Consider the following 12201-nt stretch of genomic DNA (forward strand, 5'->3'; position numbering starts at 1 on the left):
ATTGATGATTTGAGAGCTTCAATAAATGATGGAGAAATCATATTAGTTTTTCAATTTTGATGTTATATCACGTTGCAAATAGAGGTTTAAAGGTTCTTTTCACAAATAGCTCAATTAAAAGCTTTTAGATGCAGCTATCGGTTGCCAAAAACAAGCCAATGTTGCATGTATTTTTACACAAAGTAAAAAGTTCATTTTGTAAATTGCTTTAAGAACTACATATACACTTAACAATATTGAAAATAAGGTCAGTTAAACAAAGTAAACCTCAAGAGAAAGTTTACTCTAATGATGACTTTTTTGAGACCACTAGGAATGGTACTGAAATTTTCTACTTTGTTTGCCTTGTGTACCGGGAATAATATCCTTCAATCAACTTCAATTTTATCAGAGGTTAACATTCGGCATCCGATTGTGGAATTTTTGGTGGAATTTCTCGATCTTATATCTGGCCAGTCCGTGGAAACCATGGACTTAACTTTCATAGCTGGCAACGGAAGCTATTTGTCGGGATTAATAACGGGATTTAATATATCTGTTGCCGTTCAATGCGGTTCTACAAAATGTCCTCTCTAGCAGGAAACTTCGGAAAACCGTTATTCTCTTCGATGGTAGTAAATTGAAGTTGTGGAAATTGATTGAAAGTCGTGCCTATTTCAATGTCGCATATCAATACGTGCAAGAACCGATGCATTTGTTTTTCGTGGTGATTGTCGAAAATTGGCCAGTTGGATTCGATTTTTTCGGCCATATTTGTAACCTTTCTAGATGTTTGATAGTGAGCTGTGAGCATAGGAGATGTCAATGAAGGATTTGAGGTGTATTTTCCTGTTCCTCAGCTGAAGAAAGTTTTCGAGTTCATTCATACCGAGAACGGAATTCCAGCGTTGTTAAAAATTTTGGAACTTAACAAAACCAGATCTTCACTTGGCATAGATGTAGAACTTTTCAACACGATCAGCAAATGGGACGAAATTCAAGTAGAATTCACCGTATTTGACGGAAATTTTTATGAGAAGTTGAAACTCTTAGAAGAATTATTTAGGCGTAATAGAATTGACTTTTGTCTAAGTCGAGCCTTCATATCGTTGTCTTGGTCCGTGCCCATATATCTACCGGAAATGGATGGCCTATGCCTATTGGTACCCAATATTTGGGAGAGAAATACAATTCATCACCTCTTTCATCCTTTCGATTCCAGCGTGTGGATACTGATTGCAGTAGCTCTTATAATTTCAGAAATTGCTGGAAGACTGTTCAAGAATACATTTGGCATCAACCTTCTCAGTGAAATATTCTTCGGAAGTTCTTCTTCAGAACATTTGCATAAACGGGGCAAAAGAATTTATCTCTTGAGCTCAAACATAGTTCTTTTTTATCTCATTGAATCATATCTGGCTAAGACCATCACCCTAATGACAGGAGAACGTTTCAAATCTCCCTTGCAATCCGTCAATCAGATCCTAGATTCTGATATAAAACTCCTCGTGCCTCCCACTTTGCTCAACGCCACTTGCTTTCCTGAAGGACTTCTGGAAAAATTTGTAGCAAATGAAGGAAGTTATGGATACGATTTTTCCAACACAAAATATGCCTACATGAGCATGTTCTAAGGGTCGTATAATAGTAAACCGATTGGCACAGACACAAAATCAACTCGGCAAAACCATTGGATCACCCTTCTATATGAACAACGATAAGATAAACCCCCATTGGGAGGCTTTCACGGCAAGCAAAAGCAATGGATACCATCAAAGGCTGAACGTCTTGTTGACTCTGTAAGACTGGCTGTTAGCCAATCGGTAGATTTGCGGTGAACCCCTTTTAATCCCAGGGTCGGAAAGTTTACACTAACTAAGTTGCAGGGAAATTCGGGAGAGCTAAAGAAAACTCCTCGGATAAAATTCATCTAACATCGCAAGCAATCGAGACATTCAACAGTACAATTCACTTCGTTCGCAACCATCGCCTTCCTTGTTTTTGAGACCGGCAACCGTCTCAGAGGTACTGTTAGAAATCAGCAACTTAGATTCCAACAAATCTCCTGGTGCTGACAATATTACCGTGGACACACTAAAAACACATCACTTGGCGCTCTCCGATATCCTGACAGATATCTTTAATGAAATAGTCGGAACCGGAGTTTATCCCGACGCATTGAAACTAGCCCGAGAAACTCCTATTTTCAAGTCCGGAGACAGCTCAGACGTTTCAAACTACCGTCCAATCTCAACGCTTTCAGTATTGAACAAAATCCTGGAAAAACTTCTCGTCACCAGGATAAGTGAGTATTTATCGAGATACGACCTTATAAGCCCGCGCCAGTATGGATTCCGAAAAGGATGCAGTACATTAACAGCAACTACTGAACTCCTGGAAGATGTATATGACGACCTGGACAATCGTAACTACGCCGGTGCCCTGTTTTTGGACCTAAGGAAAGCATTCGACACAATAGACCACGCCTTGCTGTTGCAAAAATTGGATTGGTATGGCATACGAGGTCAGCCTCATCGGTTAATTGAGAGCTACATAACAGATCGACAACAATTCGTGTCTCTGAAAGGACACTCAAGTAGCAAAAAATTCATTACAACGGGAGTACCACAAGGGAGTAACCTAGGTCCGCTGATGTTTCTAGTTTTTATCAACGATCTTCCACAACTGAACCTACATGGCAAAGTTCGGCTCTTTGCAGATGACACCATAATATCATATAGTCACTCCAACCCCCTCCAGATTGTGGAGTGGATCGGTAATGACCTGCAAGTCCTTCAGCAATACTTCGATTGTAACCTGCTTTCGCTCAACCTATCAAAAACATCGTACATGTTGTTCAACTCCGGTCGTCGCTCCATACCACAGCTGCCATTAATCCGTATAGGTAATACGATTATTGAACGAGTGCGCCAGTTCAAATATCTGGGATTACTTCTGGACGATACTCTATGCTGGTCACCCCACATAGAGCAACTGAAACGAACCCTCGCTCCGGTCTGTGGTGCAATATGGAAAATATCAGCGTTTATTCCTACTCACTGGCTGAAAAACGTTTACTTCGCGCTTTTCCACTCGAGGTTACAATACCTAGTATCGCTGTGGGGCAAAGCATGTAAAAGCCGCCTCAGGGAACTGCAAACCATGCAAAACCGTGTCCTCAAGACTATCTTCAAGTTGCCTTATTTATATCCTTCTGAGTTGTTATATGGCATGAACAACTCGGTACTTCCAATACGAGGTGCCCAGGAATTCCAAACGTTAATGTTCACCCACAAACTCCTGACAAGCAGAGAATCCCACCACAATTTGCGCCTCGAGAGAATGGCGTCGCACCGTTTGTCCAGAAACGCAAATCATCTCCGCCTATCCCGTGTAAGGACGGAATACGGGAAAAAGAAACCCAGCTACTTTGCCAGTAAACTCTACAACAACCTGCCAGAGACCCTGAAACGGTCTTCAACGCCCTCGCGATTCAAAGCGCAACTGTTATCGATCTGCAAGCAGAACATAAACCGCTTCCTCCGCTAAAAAATTATTTGTGCCACACGTCTTATTAATATCATCTTTTCGCTCTCGCCCCTCCACCTAGCCCACCGCCACCCAAACGCCGCTCCAAACCACCGCCACCCACCCGTCACCCGCCACCTCCCATCAGAAACGCACCACCGCAGCAGCCACAAAAAGCTACGAATATGTATAATACAAGTGTAACACCCTATTATATTGTATAAAATTGTGAAATAGCAAATGAAAAGGGCCAAGCACTCCTTCACAGAGCATTATCTCGCTCACTGGAGTGCTCATACATATTTTGGAATACCTAATATTGTAAACGAATTGTTAAAATTGTTTTGACAGGGTTTTGTGCCTGTTGGAGAAGAGGCTTGAGATAAGCTTAACTCCAGCGGGCTTTCCCTGTCCGAGGAAAAAATAAATAATAATAATAATAAAAAAAAACTACATTATCTCGTCACAACTTTCGTGTTTTCAGGTTCTGAATTCAATTGACACGTAGGTAGGTTTTAAAGAATGTATGATTTTTACTAAAAAAAAAAGAAGCATAACAGTGACAAGAATTGTCCTCGAATGTCAATAAATGTTTGTAACTACTCTTTTGTGTTGTAAGCCTACTTGGTTGAATAATTGCTCTGAATCAAAGCAATCGATGGAACTCAATGTGGTACAATTAAGGTGATGAACAAACACGCACACTATTACTGAACTCGTTATTCAAAAAGTAAAAAGGTAAACAAAGCCTACGTAACTTGCCAGGATGTTCATGTATCCTAGACGAGAATCGTAAACAGCAGTTTGCAATGATTATTTTCTTTATAGCTTTCTCTGTTGGTTGTTTGTTTAAAAATGCAACTGACGTCACGAATTGCCATGGTTATAATGTTTACAAAAAAAATCCTTTTCTAACACTTAGCACGGGATTTCCATCGCCACCTGAGATATGTATACAGGTTGGATGGAACTCCCTTTACTTCATCCAAGGTACCGTGGTTGAATTAGAGGGAATTCTTTCGATTGCTTTGATTCAGTTTGTAATTTAATCCATTAGCGAAATAATCATTTCTCGTAAACCGATTTTGACGGCACCATGGCAGGAGATTAGATGCCGTAAATAGGATCACAAACTAAAGCATTAAATAAATTTCATGCAAAAAGTAGTTTATTTCTACGTTTCAACATTCACCACAAGTAGTTGTTCTTGTAGGCCAGTCCATTTCCGTAGCCATATCCACCATAAGCATAGTTGTTCCACAGACCATTGTTGACTACTTTGGCAGTTCCGATGGTCAAAACTGGAGCAGAATAACCCCACTGATTACCATATACTGAGGTTGGCCATCCCCAGTTTCCGTAGGCTCCTGCCACGGCCGGATATCCGGAGTATTTGTCCAGCACGACCGATGGAAGGACTGCGGCCCCTTTTCCATACACTCCGTATGGTGGCCAAACTGAGGTGCTCACGGGAACCTGATGGGATACAACGGAAGTCGTCGGAATGTAAGATGGTTCAGCAGCGACTGCCAACACCAAGGCGAAAAGGGCGACGAATCTATATATATAAAAATGAATTTCTGTCTGTCTGTCTGTCTGTCTGTCTGTCTGTCTGTCTGTCTGTCTGTCTGTCTGTCTGTCTGTCTGTCTGTCTGTTCCCTATAGACTCGGAAACTACTGAACCGATTTGCGTGAAACTTGGCAGGTGGGGGTATTGGAGGCCGGGGAAGGTTTCTATTATGGTTTGAGACCCCTCCCTTTCTCATGAAGGGGGGGAGGGGCCTCCCAAACAAAAGGCAATTTTTTGCATAACTCGAGAACCAATCAAGCAAATGGTATCAAATTTGTCATGGGGTTATATTTGGGAACTAGGAATATTTCTATGAATATAAGGTACCCCTCCCTCCTTTCAGCGAGATGATAGGAAGGGGGGAGGGGGGCTACCTTTCAATTTTTCATATAACTCGAAAACTAATCAAGATATTGGAACCAAATTTGGCATGGGAAGATATTTGGATGCGAAAAATATGTCAATGATTATTTGAGACCCCTTCCTCTTTCCAGTAGAAAGGGGGAGGGGACCTCTATCATAATTTTTTACCTTACCCAAAAACTTTTAAAGCAAATGGAACCAAATTTGGCATGGGATGGTATTTGGATACGGAAAATATCTCTATGATTATTTTACACCCCTTTCTTTTTCCAGTAGGGATATTTAAAGGGGGGAGGGGGCCTCTTTCATAATTTTTCACATAACTCAAAAACTAATTGAGCAAATGGAACCAAAGTTGGCATGAAACAAAATTTGGGTACGAGAATTGCTTCTATGAATATTAGTATCCCTTACTCCTTCAAAGAGGTGGATAAAAAGGGTGATGAGAGGTCTCCCTTACAATTTTCAGTATAACTGGAGAACTGATCGAGCGAATGGAACCATATTTGGCATGTGAGGGTATTTGGATACGGGAAATGTTTCTATTATTTATTGAATCCCCACCTTTTCAGCGGAAAGATATAAAGGGGGAAAGGGGGGCTTCTTACAAAATTTTTGCATAACTCGAGAATAAATCGAGCAAATGAAACCAAATTTGGCATCAAAAAGCATTTGAGTTCGAAAAATACTTTTATTCATATGAATATTAAGTTCTCACCCCTCAATTCAATGGGGAGAACGGAAGAGGGGATGGTACTTCCTTTCAAGTTTATGCATAACTCATGAATTTACTACGCAAAAAAACCAAATTTGGCATGGGATAGTATTTCAATGCGAGAAATTTTTCAAAGTGAAACAATTCCTTTCTTGCAGTAGGAGGATAGAATTGGGAATATAGGAAATAGGAAGGAAAGAGGAAAGCTTACATTTTACTTTTTTTTCACAAAATCCGAGAAATGGACAAAGCTTAACTTGGAAAAATCATTTTGGAACGTTTCTATGATTATCTGACACACCATCCTCCTTTCAGTGAGTAGGTTCATAGGAAGCAGGTGAGCCCAATACAACTTTGTTAGCATAAGTTCTCAATTTATGCTAACGTAGCTAACAAATGGGAACAAATATGGCATGGAAGAGTATTTGGTTACGAGATATGTTTCTACGATTGTTATAGACCCTTACGGTTTACAGCATAGCGAGGGTAAGAAAGGAAGGAGCTCCTTATAAATTTTGTTGTAAAGCTTAAAAACTTATCAACCAATAGAACTGTATTTGATATAAGAGGATTTTTGCGCTCGAAAAAATGGGTATGATAATTAAAGACCACGACCTCCGTTCAGCAGGGAGTGAAGGGAAGGACAGGGAGACTCTCTTATCAGTTTTTTAGCATATATCCAGAACATATCAAGTAAAAAAAAACATATTTTATAAGTTAGATTGTTTGTGTACGATTAATTTGAGACCTTCCTTTTTCAGGCGAAGATTAAAACAGATAAAAATTACCAGATCTTTAACACAAATTTATAGATCAAAATTCTGAAAATTAATTTAAGTCATCTTTCATCAGCTTTCATTTTATAGCTGTTGCTTATGAATTATGTTATAATTTGATTTATTTAAAATTAAGCCATCAAAACAATAAAAAATTGAATAATTTCTGAAAATATCATTTGATTTTGAAAGGTGTAGCAAAGCACACCGGGTCAGCTAGTACCTGAATAAAAATGATTAAGTCACCAATAAATTATCTAAAATATAATTGAGCACAAATATTACCTTCATTTTGGTACAATCTTGATGAGTTCAACTTCAAACGACAACTGATAACTCAACTATATGTTTCAACAAGCTTTTAAACCTCTTGAAATAAAACGGTTGAACGTACACGAATTTAGGGACTTCCTCCAAATTGCGAAAATGAAAGTGACCATCCGTAATTAGGTCAGGATGGAACGCAATCTCTGGTAATCGAATAAGTATAAAAACATTGAAGCTAGAATCAAAAAGATACAGTTCAGTTCAAGAAGTTTACCAAACAACTCAACCAACCATAACAATGAAGGTGAGTAAAATTAATGGTTGTTCACTTTTCGATAAAACAACTCCATCGATTATTCTGCAGGTGATTTTTGCACTCATCGTCCTCAGCTTGGCTGTTTTAAGTCATGCTTCTTACTTGCCATCATCATCGGTATGGCCTTACAGCAATGGTGATTGGAACTCCTGGAACGGCTGGAACAACTGGAATGGCCTCAACTCCTGGACTGGTGCTCATTCGGAATTGATTGGAGGATACCCATCTTCTTACTACAACAACTTGTGGGCGTCTCCTTCGGTGTATAACGGAGGATTGTACGGAGGTCACAAGACTGTGGTTCAGGCCAACGTTGTCAATGGTGGTCATCCATGGGGACAACCCTGGGGAACTTATGAAGCCGGTGTCTATGGATGGGGAGGTTATCCCCATCATGGATATGCCAAGACCATTGTGCCGGTGGAAAAACAGGTGGCCGCTACTCCTGGATCGGTTCATGTGGCACCTGTTCCAGTCGGTGGACTGAAGGTTGTGGCTGGCCATTAAAGTGTACTCACATAATATTGATTGAATAAATTTTTGATACCATTATTAAAGAAATTCTAATTGGTTGTATGTCAATCTTTCTTCTCGAAATTTGTCTCGATATAATGCTTCTGTTAACTTCCGATCCGCTTCAGGGAGCTCATTGATAAAAAAAATCACCCGAAGCCATCAACCCACGAGTAAATAACCTGCCTAACAAATTGATACAAGCCCTCTAATTATAGCGCTTATTGATGAATAATTTAACTGGTTGAATGATTCTGTTCAAACAGTTGAGATATCATACGAACGCTGTTATTAGATTAATATTTTTTTCTAGATCTTCCTATATCCTGTTTTCGGACAATATGAGTAGTTCAAAAGTTTCTTTTTTAAAAAATTTAGAATATCTCGAAGCTTTTATCATGCGCCGAGGTGGTCTAGTGGATATACTGGATATACTACAAGTTGTTGCGGTAGATACGACCGATCTTCCAAACCCACCTGCTAACTGAAAAGATCTACTCAAATGCTCACGTTTGACATTTGTCTGGAAGAAGGCAAAAACGCAAGAACAGTCACCGAGAACATATTTGCGAAGTCATCCTGCAGAATCCGTGCCGAATTTATTTTCATGCTAGTAGCATTTTATCGGAAATAAAGTGAATTCTTTACTTGAGAAAAGTAAGTAGTTTATAATATAATTCGATGATTTACTAAATATCAAGTTTGAACACCTTTTTTCAGGTTTATTCTGAGATTAGAATTTTGCCAAGAATTTTGACAATAACGTACATTCTTTTATAAACTATGTTTGTAGATTTAGCTTTAACATTCACTCACAAATACGGTGTTAATTGATCCGCTCAAAAAGGTGCCGAAACTGCTTCAACAACAAGTCGAGACTATATACACGGACATGTCGAAAGCATTTGATGTGATCGAAATCAAAGCTGTACTCTCCGTATTTTGCAAGAATGGAATTGAAAGAAATCAGTACTTGAGGCTGTGAATTGTCAGATCTGGTACATTCTCGGTTAGCAGTGATGTACCACAAGGGAGTCACTTGGGACCCCTTCTTTTCATCACTATAATGAACGAGTTTCCCGAAGTTCTGTACGACGTGTTCGTGGTGATATACGTAGATGATCTGAAAATATTTCTTCCTGTTCGTCACCAGAAAGATTGGTCGATTCTGCCAAACGCTTTGTACCGATTTTCAGAATGTTGCAAAAACTATGGATTGTAAATAAACGCATCGAATTGAATTGTAGCGATATTGCATTTTCTCGGCAAACATCGAATGTAATTTACGAGTATGGCCACGAGGCCAGCTTGATCGTTACTAGTAAGATGTCGGTAAAAGCTCTTGGAGTGGAGATAGACAGAAAAATGAATTTCTTGAAGCACATAGAGGAAGTGGTAGCCAAAGCAAATTCAATGTTAGGAAGGAATGGTCAGCAGAATTTGTAATGAATTGAACGACTATCGTTTCAATTTATGTTGGGTTAGGGCGGACTTCAATTGAGTACGGTAGCATTGTTTGGCAACGTTCACGTTAATAGACTGGAGAGAGTCAAAAAGAAGTTTCTCAAATACGCGCTGAGAAACCTTGGTTGGCAAGAGGAAATGCCAGTTTATCGAGCCCTGTGCCTACTAGTCGGACTGGATTCGCTTGAAAATCGCGGGAAATCAATCGACGCTTTGTTTTTGAAGGATTTGCCAAGTGGAAACCTGACCCCCCTTGGGTGCTGAACCAGGTATCGAGGTGAGTAACACCGACAAAAAGGTGTTAGTGCATTGTTAACATTCTACAAATTTTAAAGTCCCGTGATCAAAACTCGCGAAAATGGAGTCGAAAGAAGAGCTCGTGCGTGATAAAATCTTGCGCATTCATCACGAGAACAAGGATCTCTCGCATCGTTTCATCGTTAAAACGTTGGGAATTGCGAATTCCACGTTGTTTTGCCCAGTTTTGCCCAGAAGGCCAAAACTAAGGCTCGGCTTCGAACGGTCAAGGTAAAAAAGGCCCCTAATCGCGACGAGAAGCAGAACAAGTCCGCAAAAACCCGTGCCAGGAAGTTGTACTTCAACATGCTGACGAAAGCTGAATGCTGCATCATGGACGACGAAACATATGTGAAGGCCGACTTCAAACAGATCTCCGGCAACCTGTTTTTCACGGCCAAGAATAAGTTCAGCGTTCCGGAGCATGTTCGCACTCCAAGTTTCTGGTTTGAAAAGCCATTCGCACGTGCAGGAAGCGGAGTGCACCTTTCGTGACCCAGGACACGATGAACGGACAGATGTACATGAAAAAGTGCCTCCAGAAGCGGCTGCTTCCTCTCCTGAAGGCTCACAACGTCCCAACAATCTTCTGGCCAGATTTAGCCTCATGCCACTACTCCAAGGACGTGCTGACAATAAAGTCAATTTCGTGCCGAAAATGTTCGACCCTCCCAACACTCCTATCGAGAAGTACAGGGCGTTTATGAAACAGTACCTTCTTAAACGACCTAAGGTAAAGAAGATAGTAGGGGAACTGAAGAAAGTGTGGGTTTACATGCAAAAAACGGTTTATTCACAGTTTGTGCAGAATATTATGGCCGGGGTTAAGGCCAAGGTGTGGACATTTGCGTATGGACTGTTAATAAAATATGAGAATAATGGAAAAATAAAGTTCAATAGTTATTTTTATGTCCCTGAAAATTTGATGGCAATCGGATGAAAACTCAAATTTTGCGAATCAATTTTATGTGTGGCAATTTCATCGTAGACACCCTTTATTGGCGGTCGATGTTTGTGGAGTCACACTATACGGTGACGCAGGGTTGATTCCACACCGGTGAAAGTGAGTCTCTTTCTTAACCCAAAACAGTGGGGTCCTGTCGTTCAATCGGTTAACGTTCTACGCCAAATAGCTTCTTCGCTGCGAAATCGTACTGCGAAATCGTACTGCGAAATCCTTCGACTGACTAGCAACGCTTACAACTAAGATAAAAACCTTAGCCTAGGATCATTAGTAAATAAATAAATAAATAAATAAAAATACTGATACGAAAACGAGTACAAACATTCAATGCCCAACAATGAAACTTCATTGAAAAACCCTGAAAACCAAATATGTTGAGGCAGCCCATAGCCATGTGTCAATTTAGAATGACCATCAAAACTTGATGGCAACTCTGGGTAGAAGTAGAACTAATCAAATAACAAGATAGATAGTTTGAGTGCTGAAAATCAACCACCTGGTGTAAAAGGCTTGCTATTTAGATTAAAATATAGTTTAAATCCTTAAGATTATAAGTGGCTTTAATTGCAAAGTGCTTTACTACTAGAAGTATCATCCACGGTTAGTAATAATCACTTTCAAATAATAAAAACATAAATATATAGGGTTAGTTGCCCTACTTTGGACCCATTAAGCGGTGGTTTTTAAATAATCGAGGTTTTCTCACGAATGGACAGGAAATTTATATCCTCCAGGAAGTTCATTTGTAAGTCATGATCTTATCTGCAAGTTTCAATGAAAATTTTCAACATGGGTTTCGCCATTATTGAGAGATTTGCAAAGATATGGATGATTTAAATTTCCAACTTTGAACCTACTGTTCCTATTTTGGTACTGGACCGGTTCCTTTCATTGGACCTAGAACTAAAACTCCTATAAAAAAATTGATTTTTCGAAAATAAATAAACAAATTTATTGTAAATGTAAACTTAAATCAATTACTATCATAAAATAGTATTACAGCTTTTTAATACTTAAAAAAACTATTATTTCTGTTATAAATATCACAAACACTTTTATTCCCCGCCCGTTCTATCAGCAAAACGATAGCTGAAACTTGATTGTGTTTACTTACCTATAGTTTATTTGCGTAAATCTGGCAAAAATGTTGGAAATATTCAATATTGGTTCTGAATTATGCCCCAATTAAAAATTCGCAAAAATTGTTGATTTGTTCTTTTTGATACAAAGATTTGGTGACATCAGGTCTAAACATGGAACATCAAAGTCGAAAGTTTCCTATATTTGGATCTTTGCAAATTTTCCGAGTTTTCCATTGATTTTCATGAATTTTTGGAAAAATGGGTAGTATGGTTCATATTCTTCACACTGGAAGTAATTTCCCTTTAAACTTTGGCTTTGAAAGTAAAAAATCGTGATTTTTCCTTAAACACTCTAATTTTTCAATAC

At 39.3% G+C, this 12201-nt stretch overlaps 1 protein-coding gene across 1 annotated transcript; it reads left to right on the forward strand.

The window, feature by feature from the left end:
* Positions 1–7462: 7462 nt before the first annotated feature.
* Positions 7463–8021, forward strand: LOC129745021 (uncharacterized). The gene is made up of 2 exons (XM_055737844.1): positions 7463–7502; positions 7563–8021. Exons 1-2 carry the CDS (start codon positions 7497–7499, stop codon positions 8019–8021), a joined length of 465 nt encoding a protein of 154 aa, XP_055593819.1. The 5' UTR covers positions 7463–7496.
* The last annotated feature ends 4180 nt before the right edge of the window (positions 8022–12201 follow it).

The sequence above is a fragment of the Uranotaenia lowii genome, chromosome 2 (assembly GCF_029784155.1).
Source record: "Uranotaenia lowii strain MFRU-FL chromosome 2, ASM2978415v1, whole genome shotgun sequence".
In the NCBI taxonomy this organism is placed as follows: Eukaryota; Metazoa; Arthropoda; class Insecta; order Diptera; family Culicidae; genus Uranotaenia; species Uranotaenia lowii.